The sequence below is a fragment of the Salmo salar genome, chromosome ssa17 (genome assembly GCF_905237065.1).
Source record: "Salmo salar chromosome ssa17, Ssal_v3.1, whole genome shotgun sequence".
Taxonomy (NCBI): domain Eukaryota; kingdom Metazoa; phylum Chordata; class Actinopteri; order Salmoniformes; family Salmonidae; genus Salmo; species Salmo salar.
This window is the reverse complement of record NC_059458.1, coordinates 62303556-62317088: the sequence shown is the minus strand read 5'-3', so window position 1 is coordinate 62317088 and position 13533 is coordinate 62303556. Positions and strand designations below refer to the sequence as shown.

Genomic DNA, 13533 nt, shown 5'->3' with positions numbered 1-13533 from the left:
AGGGGAGTGGTTACATATGCTGTAAGTTTCATTTCGTCAGAAATGGTTTTGTCGCATGCTGGTCACCTGTTTTGTAGTTAATGGAGAGCAATGTTCTACTTCAGATTTGACAATATATGTACAGTTTTGCGAGGGCCAACAGTCCGGTGTTCTACGGTGACTGACATGGATACAACAGCTCTGCTCTACAAGGTCCTCTGCCCATAATGGGTCCAGAGAGCTGGGAGAATTACGTGCCAACATTAGCACGATGGAAGATGACCTGGAAAGTGTTTTAGGGAATCAGGAGATGTTTACCAGGGCTGTCTCTAAGGGAAACAAACTGATAGTTGCCAAGACAAAGATGAGGTTATGCAGAGCTAATGGATGGAGTGGCTGCAGCAATTTACACCTATGTAAGTTTTATCTGTATGGAACATTTATTTATTATTTCACCTTTATTTAACCAGGTAGGCCAGTTGAGAACAAGTTCTCATTTACAACTGTGTACGTTTTATCTGTATGGAACATGTCCATCCAATGAGAGGTAAACTTTTTTTGCTTTACTGTTTGTTTTTACTCCGGAAGTTATTTACCCGTCATATTACTTTTATTAATTCTACTATTATTTCTGACATTTTCTAAATTCATGTGGTCTTACAGAATGTGACAGGTAATTCACTACAGTATAAATGTCAATTGCTACAGGTTCATGGCAGTTTGTAGATTTGACATTTAAGGAAAACCTAATATATGTTTTTTTAAGAGCTTAATAAGAAATCGCCTCTCCTTCTTGTGATTTCCAGACAAGGATGCCGTCTCTGCCATGAGCTGACGTCAGAGCATAACATCAGAGTCCTGAGAGAGCATTAACTGGAGGAACTGGACAGGAAGGAGCTGTGTACATTACTGCTGCAGAATGACAACGCCCTTTTACCCCCAGTATGTGCGTCATAGGCATTCGGGAAGGATTCAGACCCCTTGACTTTTTCCACATTTTGTTACGTCATAGCCTTATTCTAAAAAATATAATCCTCAATTATCTACACACAATACCCCATAATGACGAAGAAAAAACTGTTTTTTAGACATTTTTACAAATGTATTAAAAAGAAAAAGCAGAAATATCTTTTTTACATACGTATTCAGACCCTTTGCTATGAGACTCGAAATTAAGCTCACGTGCATCCTGTTTCCATTGATCATCCTTGAGATGTCGCTACAACTTGATGGGAGTCCCCCTGTGGTAAATACAATTGATTGGACATGATTTGGAAAGGCACACACCTGTCTATATAAGGTCACACAGTTGGCAGTGCATGTCAGATCCAAAACCAAGCCATGAGGTGGAAGGAATTAGAGAGAGAGAGCCGCCATCATTCTTAAATGGAAGAAGTTTGGAACCACCAAGACTCTTCCTAGAGCTGCACGCCCATCCAAACTGAGCAATTAGAGAAGAAGGGCCTTGGTCAGGGAGCTGACCAAGAACCCGATGGTCACTCTGACAGAGCTCCAGAGGTCCTCTGTGGAGATGGGAGAACCTTCCAAAAGGACAACCATCTCTGCAGCACTCCACCAATCAGGCCTTTATGGTAGAGTAGCCAGATGGAAGCCGCTCCTCAGTAAAAGGCCCATGACAGCCTGCTTGGAATTTGCCAAAAGGCACCTAAAGGACTCTCAGACCAAGAGAAACAAGATTATCTGGTCTGATGACAACCAAGATTGAACTCTTTGGCCTGAATGCCAAACGTCACGAAGCATGGTGGTGGCAGCAACATGCTTTGGGGATGTTTTTAAGTGTCAGGGACTGGGAGACTAGTCAGGATCGAGGGAAAGATGGAGTTAGTACAGAGAGATCCTTGATGAAAACCTGCTCCAGAGTGCTCAGGACCTCAGACTGGGGCGAATTTTCACATTCCAACAGGACAACGACCCTAAGTACACAGCCAAGACAACGCAGGGGTGGCATCGGGACAAGTCTCTGAATGTCCTTGAGTGGCCCAGCCAGAGCCCGGACTTGAACCCGATCTAACATCTCTGGAGAGACTTGAAAATAGCTGTGCATCGATGCTCCCGATCCAACCTGGCAGAGCTTGAGAGGATCTGCAGAGAAGAATGGGAGAAGACTCAAGGCTGTAATCGCTGCCAAAGATGCTTCAACAATGTACTGAGTAAAGGGTCTGAATAATTATGTAAATTACATACCTGTTTTTGCTTTGTCATTATGGGGTATTGGGTGTAGATTGATGAGGGGGCAAAGAATTATTAATCCATTTTAAAATACGTCTGTAACGTCACACAATGTGGAAAAAGTCAAGGGGTCTGAATACTTTCCGAATGTTTATGTCAGCCACTTTATAATTAAGTTGAATTCACACTTAAAGATGCAACGCCAGCAAGGAACATGAGCTGATTCTTACTTTTGATTCACAGGGATTGTATATTCAATGTTTATTTCCCCATGTCCAAAATGACTACTGATGAATGCACAGACTTGAGGCTATCATCCAAGTATGTGTACTAAACTTAGCGCGCAGATATCTGTAAAAATTATGTATTTGAATTGGGATATATGTAAATTGGGACTGATGCATGTTAAAGGAATTTTATATCTTGATGATAATAATCAATAATCAATTCGCCTTGACTAATGCCCTAGGTTTGTAAGACAATGGGTTAAATAATTAGGCAAGATCTCAGCTTTCTACAAAAGGTTTCTGTAGCTTTATTCAGAGAACGTTCTGGCGTCAGGATAACAAAACAGTCATTTTATAGTTCTTGCTTACTTACGCACATGCATTTACACACAAACTGTTGGTGACCTGCATCCCCCATTGACTTCACACACATTGTTTATCACATTCTAGCTCAGCCTGTTCCTTTCCCTCAAGGTTAGGAACCCTTTGAAGTTTTATTCCCTTTACCATCTGTCCCCTGCTCTCTATACTAATTGCATACACACATTTCTTTCCCTCTCCAGTGGTTCCTGGACTTTCTGGAACTAATCAGAACAATCGATCACTACATTGATCATTACATTGATTATTCATTAACCATGCTGTATGACTAATAATTCATCATGGTTTATTGATTCATTTACCTTTATTAGATAATTCTCTTATCAATTCCACCCTTAAAGGATTAAATAATTCACCATGATGATCAAATACTATATGAGAACCCTACTAATCACCTGCTATATGTAATCACACATAATCATACGCTATATGGAAACACAAATAATCACACGCTATATGGAAACACAAATAATCACACGCTATATGGAAACACAAATAATCACACGCTATATGTAACTTAATTGTGATACAAGGATTAAACAAGACCAATACATGAATATTCCTCCTACTCCTCAATGACTGTCCTGGGCCTATTTCCAATTATGACACTTCGATTTAGGATTTTCATCATAATTTTCATTAAAGGAACAGTCAATCTAAACGTTGAAAATTGTTTCATCAAACATTGGCTCCTCGTGATTAAAAGAAACCGAGCCATCTTCCTGGCCTGGAGGCCCGCATTCGCCATCCCACTGATCGGAGCTCGGAATTGGTCCATATCTCACCATCTGCTGCGTCATCGATCTCTCTAGAGTCCTGGTGATTAAACCTCTCACACATGGGATGAGACAACATCCACACAATACAAACACACTCATACAGGTGAAAGCAGCCCATAATACAGTTCTTACAACACTTTTCCATTTCCCAAACATGGGCTGTGTTATCAGGAATGTACGTACAGCAATGAACCTGATCATTCTGCCTACACCGCCCTCTTCTGCCAATAACATATCGAGAGTCAGTCTATTTTACCAGGTCATGAGGGAGGTGGCGGATAATTGGTCAGAGAACCTCTTTACTGCATCCCCGTTTTCGTTCATGAATCTCTGTTGATTATAAAAGATGTCATTAATCCAATCCACATTTCTATTTATTGTCAACCACCAAAATAATGTAGTGTTAAAGCCTTCACATATTTGATTCATAGCTTTGTATTCATCTGGAACTTCCCTGAGGATGCCAATAGCATCCATCTAGACAAAGCTTCTCCCATCCTGGTCAAAACTCCTCCTGTGCCTACTTTAACCTCCTACAACTGGCCTCTGATGACTAACTCGAACTGGTTGGACCAATAACCCCAGGGCGCAAGTTCCTAACCACCCTTTGTGGTAATTTCTGTCGTATGCGTCCTTTGCTGGTACTAGCCCACCCTTCATCAGTTATAGGTGCTGTGAGGTTAAACATTTTCTATTCATCTTTCAAACCTAAGTCAGTCACATTAACGATTACTTTCAGCCATAAAAATCATCTAAGTTCTCGGTGCCATTCTTGTATCTATAACACTGGTACTCATCAGGAGTTAAGGTGAACCAAGGTGGGTTGGCTGAGTACTTCAATCTGGCCAACCCCAATTCCTTTACAGTTGTCTGCTTCCCCAGGAAATTGTTTCATGTTTACCTTAAATTCTACATCTTGATTTTCTTTGATTCCTTATTCTGTATGTCACTCATCAGTGTATTATATAGTTTATCTTCTACTTCTTCTCAATGACAACGGTATCGTATGATTAGTACCGGAAGGTGGTGGATCTGAATGTATCAGAAAGGTTACCAAAACTATGATGCAGCTCGAGTCTCTACTCTTCCCAAAAACCGCCAACCCTCTCCTGCCCTTAGTTGATCTGCTAGGTACCACCCCATACTCACACCTCTAGGAGCACACACAGTGATGAACGGTCGGGATAGGGAATCTTCGTTAAGGAGGTAACCCCCGGACCCTGTTGGTACTGGGTTCTTCTCCTAACTCTGTGTGTGATCAGCAGTGCTCATATGTGTACATACCTTCTTGCAGTGGGTAACGTGGACCCAAATGACTCTTTCAGCTTTTCTAATGGCAAAGGCAGTGGTTTAACAGAACCTGGTATGGGCCTTCCCAACGGGGCTGCTTCCAGTCTTTTCTCCTCAGGGACTGGATCCACACCCAGTCTCCTGGTTTTACTGAGTGAATCACCTTCTCCTGTTACTCACCTGTTGGATACAAAGTCTTGGACATACGGGTTTGGTTAACAAACAGTCTTCTCATGTGCTGTGCTAGTATTTCTTCAACTTCTATGTCTACCTGTTCTGATCTCTCTAACTCTGTCATTCTATAGGCTCTACCTGATTAGCTAAAATGTCATCCATCATTTAAAGAGATGGCTCCTAGTAAACCAACTCTAGAGATCATATCTTGACTTAATATTTTAGCTACCATAATCATGTCCACCAAGTAAGTTGGTAATACTTCTACCCCTTTGCTATACTTATCTATTATTGTTAAACACCCCTTTTTCCCCTTAATTCGGAATAGTTCAATAAGTCCAATTCCAAATGTTGGAATGGATCTTTTTACAAAAAATAATTTGTTTAAGTAATTATCCTCTAGGCCATCACTCTTTCCTAACTACTCTACTATACTTCCCTCCCCTTGATACATTGCTTAGCCTATGTATCAATATTGCTGCGTATCCATACAGTGTCTTTGGTAGGATAAGTAAATTATCCTTATGTCAGACCTTCTCTTGTAGGATGCCCCCTTTCATTTTCCACATGTCCAATTCTCCCTGGGGCCTTCATCCTCGGCTATTCTGTAACAATTCTCTGTCAAGTGTTTTATCTTCTTTAAGATTTATCTGTGCTGTTTTGTATGGTTTTAAATGTCTATGTGCTTGTCTGTGTAAATAGTAACTTTTCTCTCCTTTCTTATTTCACCGGTTCTAGTCAATGCTACTATTTCGGCCTACTGTGCAGAATAGTGTCCGGGCAATGGTTCAGTGTCTAACACCTGAAACCAACTAAGCTTTCATTGCCCTTTTAGTTAGGGTAACAATTACTTTCAACAAAATGATCATATCTCCTCCTAGCGAATTTACCAAACATAAACTTAAAATCAAAACTAAAATACATGCCTGCCAACGGAGCCGATAGTCTCTCCAATGACCTTAAATTCACCATCCAAATGGCTTTTCAATGTGGCTGATCAGACCACACAGGAAAAGTCACCAGAGGGGTCAAAAGTCATACCACCCTTTCAGAACCGTGTTTCTTACTACATTAGACAAATGAAGGCTAAAAACTGTATCTACATTTTGTATCCCAGGTTCCCAGAACATTCCCTATCAAAAGAATTTCTCGTGCTTAATTAAAACTCAGAAAACAAAACTTCCAAAATGCCATGTGTGTATACCCCTTTAAGATATCCTGGCTTCTAGGTGTACAGAAGGAACACTATTAGCTCTCCAATATAGCTTCTTGCGATACCTATCGGTTGAGGGACTGTGTTGATCTCCACTAATCATGACGACCCAGTTTGTGATTTTCCTCCCCTGTGACACCCACTGGCCCATTTCCTCCCACCTTTCTGGGGGCTCCCTGGCGAGAGATACATGGGGGCTCCACCTTTCTCTGAACAATGTCTGGTCTTGTGGAAGTAGCTCAACTTCCACAGCAACATGAGTGCTGTCATAGTGTAACCACTTTAACCCTATAGTTCTCTCTGGGGTTCTAAGTAATGCTTCCTCATAGACAAGATCTGGACCTTGGCGTTTGTTATACCAGAGAGTACAGTGTAAGTCATCAGGTGACATTTTAATGAGTCCTTGTGCCAGTTGGTCGGAGAGTTCCATCAAGGTTTTAGGAATATCTGTTATCCCCCCCTCAGCAAATCCTGACTGTACCAATAACATGGTTCCCCGTCTCCACAGACAACCATGTTGTCTCTGACAACGTATGCCTTCATTCCCCTCTCAGTGTGTGTGACTGCCACATTTCATTTTGTCATCACATCCCTGCCCAACAAGTTTACTGGGCATAGTTTAGATATTAGAACCGGGACAGTGGCTTCTCCCCCAGATGACTCATGTTTCAGGGCTATAGGAGCAGACAACCGCTCCATGAATTGATGTCCTGATGCTGACCGTACTATTATCTGTTCCCCATTACTTTTTATCCCTTTGGGAGCCTCGTCTTCACAGATTGCTGTGCGACACGCCCCAGTATCACACAGAAATGTGATTCTATCTCCCATTACTGTTAGTGTTAAATAGGGTTTCTGTTCTTGTTGTAATGCCAAATCAATTGTAGCCAATTCAAAAACTTCACAATCGCTGTTTATAACTAAATCCTGAAAATCCTGTTTCCCCTCACTAGTGTTTGTTCCCCCGCTCTCCATAGTTAGTCATGCCTCATCCTCCTCCTCCTCTGAGTCTGGCTGTGGGCCCTTGACCTTCTTCTCTCTGTATTTGTCTCTACTCCCTCTCTGGCCTTGCTTGTCTCTGTTTTTGTTACAATCTCTACGAGAATGGTTTCCCTCCCTGCAGTGGTTACACGGTGCTTTACACTGTCTAGCAAAGTGTCCTAGCTTGTGACAATTGAAACAGTTGTATTCCTCTTTCTCCCCTTTCCTGCTATTCTGTTCTCTTTTGTCACCTCTACCATTCCCTGCAATCTCTCCTAGAGTGGCCATCAGATACTCTGCTCCTTTCCTTTCCTTCTTCTCTTTCTCACCTTTGCCAAGTTGCTCATAGTGTACTGCATATCTCTTTAATTCCCTCAGATCTGCTAGCCCCCACCCTACTAGGTTCTGTTTGATGGCGCGACTTATCTCAGGGCGCATTCCACTGAGGAAAGCAATTTTTAATTGCTGGTGATACGGGGCATGAAATCCATCCACTCCCGGGGGTTCTATTAACCCACTATTTGCGTTGAACACGTCCTTTAATCTCTCTAGGTATTGGCTTATATTCTCACTGTCTTCTTGTTTACACTCGTGAACCTTAGAGAAATCTGCATGTCGGTAATGGTGGTCTCTCAGATTATTACACAGCTGTGTGATTTTCTCGACATATTGTCCATCTGTCGCCCAGGGCACTACTATCAAATCACCATTTTCTGGTACCCAATTTCCCCTAACTGCTGCCCAATCTTTTCCCACCAGCTGTCTAACTGCTCTCTCTACTTCACCCGTGTTTAGTTTAAAGCTGGCTGTCAGAGCCTACAAATCTCTCTTGAACCCATCCATACCTGTCTTGGGATGTCCTACCCCTTCTACTGCCCTGGCTACATCTCTCTGAGTCCATGCTCTATATACCTCCAGTGTCGGCCCCTGTCCGTCATCCCCAGCTCGGGGTTTAGGTAAGGCTATCAGAGGGTACTGTCTGACTGTCCTCTCCTTCTCTTCTATCCATTCCGAATCATCCCCACTTCCCTCTTGTCTATTCCTATCCGGACTTTGGTTATGGGAAACGAGTCTACTGAGGGCTCTGGGTTGTGCAGCACCACGAACACGCTCTCTTCCCCTAGTTCCCATCTTTCTCCCCACCTCTGTTTCAATCCACTTTCTCAATAAAGTGGCTAAATCCTGTCCTCCTCCCTGTGTCTCTTCCTCTCTACCTCCCTCAGCTCCCTGAGGACCAGCATATGGGGGAGGGGGTATTGGTACGGGCGGCACTTGATGTGGTTGCCTCCGTCTCACTACCACCACCTCGTTATCTGGGTTCTCCCGCCACCCCTGGTCAGCCAGGGAGGGGTATAATTTGGGTTTAGATGGTGTCTCTGTGGGAGCCGTGGGAGTCCTCTCTGTCTGCTCCTGGCTACCCAAACATTCATTCTTTGTAACTTCCTTACTCTTGGCCCCCTCCGCTCTCTTTCTAGAATCTGCCAGCCAGACACAAGCGGTGTCAAGGCCTTCTGTGCGCTGCTTCTCTGTCTTATCCCCACAGACCCTATGTATTTCTTTAACCAGTGATTCCAATCTAACAACATTTAAACATCCATCAAAATCGTATTTCTTCCTCCATTTCGGGGCAAAATAAATGTTCCTCTTATCTTTTCCCAGCATAAAACGTTCATCTCCCGTCAATACCGGGATCTCCTTAGAGGATTTACCACCCATGTTGTTAAAGTACACTCGTATTTATTCTGCTTGTTTTCCCTACCTAGAATTTTAAAAGGATTATTCGTAAGAACCTTAAACTATCTTTTATTCTATGTGCTTTAATTTATACAACTCTGGATCAAATACAATCAGTGTCTACTCGCTGTTAATCTTTATGTGTATGCTATTTACCGTCGTTAAGCTAGAATTGAAGAATAATTATTATTAACCTAGAATTTGGGGAATAATTATTCGTAATTGCTTCTATCCCATGCTTAAAAGAACAAACCAGCTTTTTTTTTTCTATTTCGACTGTTGATTTGAGCAATATGTTTTCTATATGTATCAACACCCATTAATTTTCCTTCTCACAATATAGAGTTATTCTGCTAGAATGATCACACGTATCTATCCTAACCCTGTCTTTATCTTGCTCATAGACAAACACTGCAACCTGTTTTATTTTTAGGTTTTACTGCCTGTCTTTTTCTCGCGATTGTTGACAGAATTCTCCTCACACGCAATCACTCATCCCAGCATAGTTACTCTCTCTCGAAACTTTATCTATAGAGGGGATATTGATCGGACATTAGGTCGCATACGTATGCAACTATAAACTATCTTCCAGGGGTCGTAAAGCCCTAGTTAACAGCCTATTTATCTGTTGCTTAATGTAATTGTTGACAATAATATCTGTTTCTCACTCCGCCATATTAGGTCTCACTTCTCCCATAGATAATAATTATTCGTATGCTATATCACCCACGCTTAAAAGAACAAACCAGCTCTTTTTTCTATTTCGAAGAACAAACCAGCTCTTTTTTCTATTTCAAAGAATAATTATTCGTATGCTATATGACACATTGCTTCTATCCCACGCTTAAAAGAACAAACCAGCTTTTTTTTCCAATTCGACTATTGATTTGAGCAATATGTTTTCTATGTGTATCACACCCATTAATTTTCCTTCTCACAATATAGAGTTATTCTGCTAGAATGATCATACGTATCTATCCTAACCCTGTCTTTATCTCGCTCATAGACAAACACTGCAACCCGTTTTATTTTTAGGTTTTACTGCCTGTGTCATAATTACAGCCGTGTTGAAGAGACCAAACTGCAGCAGGTGAAATGTAGATACTCATCTTTTTAATATATACGAGCAAAGCATCCACAGGAAAAACAATAAACAAACTAACGACAGGAACAGAGCAGCAGGCTCAACAAAAGCAGTGCTATCAAACAACTACCCACAAGTGACAAACAAAAACACACCTATTTATAGGACTCCCAATCAGAGGCAACTAGAAACACCTGCCTCCAATTGAGAGTCCAGCACCCAACCTACACATAGAAAACTATCCTAGAACATACACATAGAAATACAAACAGACCAGTGACCATAAAACCCCGTAATAAATAAATAAACTACACTCTGCCACGTCCTGACCAAACTACAATAACAAAATATCCTCTCTACTGGTCAGGACGTGACAGTCCCCCCCCCAGGTCACCAGCTATAACATTCACCAATTTCAGCGTCTAACACCCAGAGTACATTAAAATCCTCTACTTGCTCCCGCCTTTCACTCTCACATCAATCGCACCAGTTTGCCACCGGCCTGTAAAGAACCCACAGTAAAGGGCCAGGTCTTTGATTTACGGATATTTCATCCGCCCGTGCACGGTTTCGGTGTCTCTTTGGAACGACAGCGGCAGTTTTTGAGATCCGGCTCGAAGGACCAATTGTTAAAGGAATTTTATATCTTGATGATAATAATCAATAATCAATTCGCCTTGACTAATGCCCAAGGTTTGTAAGACAATGGGTTAAATAATTAGGCAAGGACTCAGCTTTCTGCAAAAGGTTTCTGTAGCTTTATTCAGAGAACATTCTGGCATCAGGATAACAAAACAGTCATTTTATAGTTCTTGCTTACTTACGCACATGCATTTACACACAAACTGTTAGTGACCTGCATCCCCCATTGACTTCACACATACTGTTTATCACTATCTAGCTCAGCCTGTTCCTTTCCCTCAAGGTTAGGAACCCTTTGAAGTTTTATTCCCTTTACCATCTGTCCCCTGCTCTCTATACTAATTGCATACACACATTTCTTTCCCTCTCCAGTGGTTCCTGGACTTTCTGGAACTAATCAGAACAATCCATCACTACATTGATCATTACATTGATTATTCATTAACCATGCTGTATGACTAATAATTCATCATGGTTTATTGATTCATTTACCTTTATTAGATCATTCTTTTATCAATGCACTTAAACAGAGTTTGCACTTATCCAATGTCCTTATCAATCCCTCATCAGGAGTGGTCTGTATTTGTCTCCAGGTTTGCTTCACATACAACAAAGGTAGTGGAGAGTATGGCTACTGTCCTGACAAAGGGAGCTGCAGAAGACTCCATGTCTATGAGCACTACATTACAGGAACCTGTGCTGCAGACGTGGATTGTGGCAGGTCTCATGACTTATACGAGCCCCACCTGATCAACACCCTGCAGCAGAGGGGAGTACCTAATGAACTGGTGGCATCTATATTGTCCACCTACCGCAACGTCCAGGCAATCAGTGATACTAATGATGCTTGTGACAACACACTTTGGTAAAAGATCTTGTAGAGTAGACTACACTAACCTCGTCCCTGGGCTCAATTGCTATTGGATATAAATTAGGAGAGAGAGCTGCCAGGTGGATGAGATTATACTGTACTGATTGTATTTTTTTATAACACTGTCTAACTTTCTCTACTCATCCTCAGCAAGAAAGACTCTGGTGACTGCCTGCTGAAATCCAAAGCTTTACCCAGTCACTGGGATAAATCTTCAGTACCTGAAACTGGATTCAAGGTTCATAATCACTTTTTAACTCATAAGATCTTCCATCTGGTCAGAAGGCAGTGCATTATAAAGCTATTACATTGGTAAAACTATGTTATTTTCAAATGCATTCTCTCTAGAGGGTTGCTCTGCAGAGTTCCTCAACTGAGCACAAGAATATTCTGGATCTTTTCCATCAAACTATGACTGGCTTCAGTGTGAAGAGTATTGAGAGGGTGCAGAATCGGATCCTGTGGGAGGTCTTTTCGTGGTAAGAATCCAAACTCCTCATGCCAAAAGAAATGTAATCTACCCAAGAAACATGTTCATATTGACTGCATTAATCAAAGCAGTTACAACATAACATATGCAAACAGATGTAACATGTTAATGGTAACTGGTACTTAGATTCTAGTAGCAAACACTTGCAAATGCTATGAGGTGACATGCCAATGAAGATACGGACAAATGAATCTGTTGTTCCTCTCCCAAGGCAAGGAGATGTGATGAGAAAGACAAATGCAGGGAAGGAGAATGAGAAGCAGCTCTTCCATGGAACAGACTCTAAACCCGTGGACGCTATATACCTGCAGAACATAGACTGGAGGATGGGTGGAACACATGGAACGCCCTATGGGCAAGGTGAGCTCTGCATTTCATGTGATATCTAACAGATTTTTAAGTTTATATAACAATGTATTATGTTACGTGGAAATGGCATTGGACAACATGTTTTTTTGCTATTCTCTTTCACGTCACATTGTGGAAATACAGTGGAAAAGTTGACAAAACAAATGTCTTTGTAATGTCACACTGTCACTGTGATTGTTCTAATTCTAACCCATCTCTTTCCAGGAAGCTACTTCTCTAAGGATGCCAAGTTCTCCAACAGCTACACCAGCCAGTCAGGAGTCAGGTCCATGTTTGTTTGTCATGTGCTGGTGGGAAATTACACGCAAGGACACTCCAGCTACCTCTGCCCCCCTTCAAAAGACGGAAGTCACACCATCTCCTATGACATCTGTGTGGATGATATCTACAATCCCTCTGTATTTGTGGTGGTCGGGAAGTACCAGGTTTACGCAGAGTACCTTATTCAGTACAGGGAAGGGTCCAGGCCTGGGACCTATGTTCCACCACCTAACTTTGTTCAAAACCAGAGCCACCACAACATGCACTGGCAACCTATTCCAGTCATGCTACACTCACAAACCACCCCTGTGCTGCCTAACAATGCAAGTTTCAGATCTCCTTGCCCAACAGGACAGAGAACCCCCAGACCTACCTTGACACATGCTTCTGCACAGTTTGGCTCCCTGAACTCCCTGACACATCCATCGTTTCAGCCAGGTCTGATGACTTTCGTCTCTCATCCACCACCCTGGGTCGGCTCTATGACCTCCATACCACGCGCACCTCCATCAAGGACAAGAAGATCACAGTTTACTAAAATGGAAGCAAAAAGTAAACCTATGGCATCACTAGATAATCTATACGTCTTGGTAGTCCATTTTTTCTTTTGAAATTTAGGGGGAAATTACCTTTATGTATAAATAAATTGTATTTATGGACTTTATTTTGAAATGATGTGTCCTTTTTAGCTGTTGGTAGAGCATGGCGCATGTAATGCCAGGGTAGTGGTTTTTATACCCTGAACCACCCATACGTAAAGTGAATGCACGCATGTCTGTAAATCACTTTGGATAAAAGAGTCTGATAAATGGCATATATCATGTGTTGACAAAATAATCAGAATTGGGCTGCCTGTGTAAATGCAGTC

The 13533-nt window shown here is 41.9% G+C and overlaps 1 protein-coding gene across 3 annotated transcripts; it reads left to right on the top strand.

The window, feature by feature from the left end:
* Nucleotides 1-10: 10 nt before the first annotated feature.
* Nucleotides 11-13329, top strand: LOC123728239 (protein mono-ADP-ribosyltransferase PARP12-like). Of its 3 annotated transcripts, none has more exons than XM_045699919.1 (6): nt 11-395; nt 786-921; nt 11268-11783; nt 11894-12024; nt 12247-12395; nt 12609-13329. In XM_045699919.1, the coding sequence occupies exons 4-6, from the start codon at nt 11957-11959 to the stop codon at nt 13274-13276; spliced, it is 885 nt and encodes a 294-aa protein (XP_045555875.1). In that variant the 5' UTR covers nt 11-395; nt 786-921; nt 11268-11783; nt 11894-11956; the 3' UTR covers nt 13277-13329. The 3 variants fall into 3 exon arrangements, with proteins under 3 accessions (XP_045555875.1, XP_045555876.1, XP_045555874.1); XM_045699920.1 differs by having other exon boundaries at nt 786-925; XM_045699918.1 differs by having other exon boundaries at nt 12-395; nt 11696-11783.
* Nucleotides 13330-13533: the final 204 nt, after the last annotated feature.

Excerpts from the sequence above, each read along its gene's own strand:
- LOC123728239 (XM_045699918.1), top strand. The coding sequence starts at position 899 with ATGACAACGCCCTTTTACCCCCA. Across the intron at positions 11,784-11,893 it reads TACCTGAAACTGGATTCAAG|AGGGTTGCTCTGCAGAGTTC; the intron begins GTTCATAATCAC and ends CATTCTCTCTAG. Across the intron at positions 12,025-12,246 it reads CTGTGGGAGGTCTTTTCGTG|GCAAGGAGATGTGATGAGAA; the intron begins GTAAGAATCCAA and ends TCCTCTCCCAAG.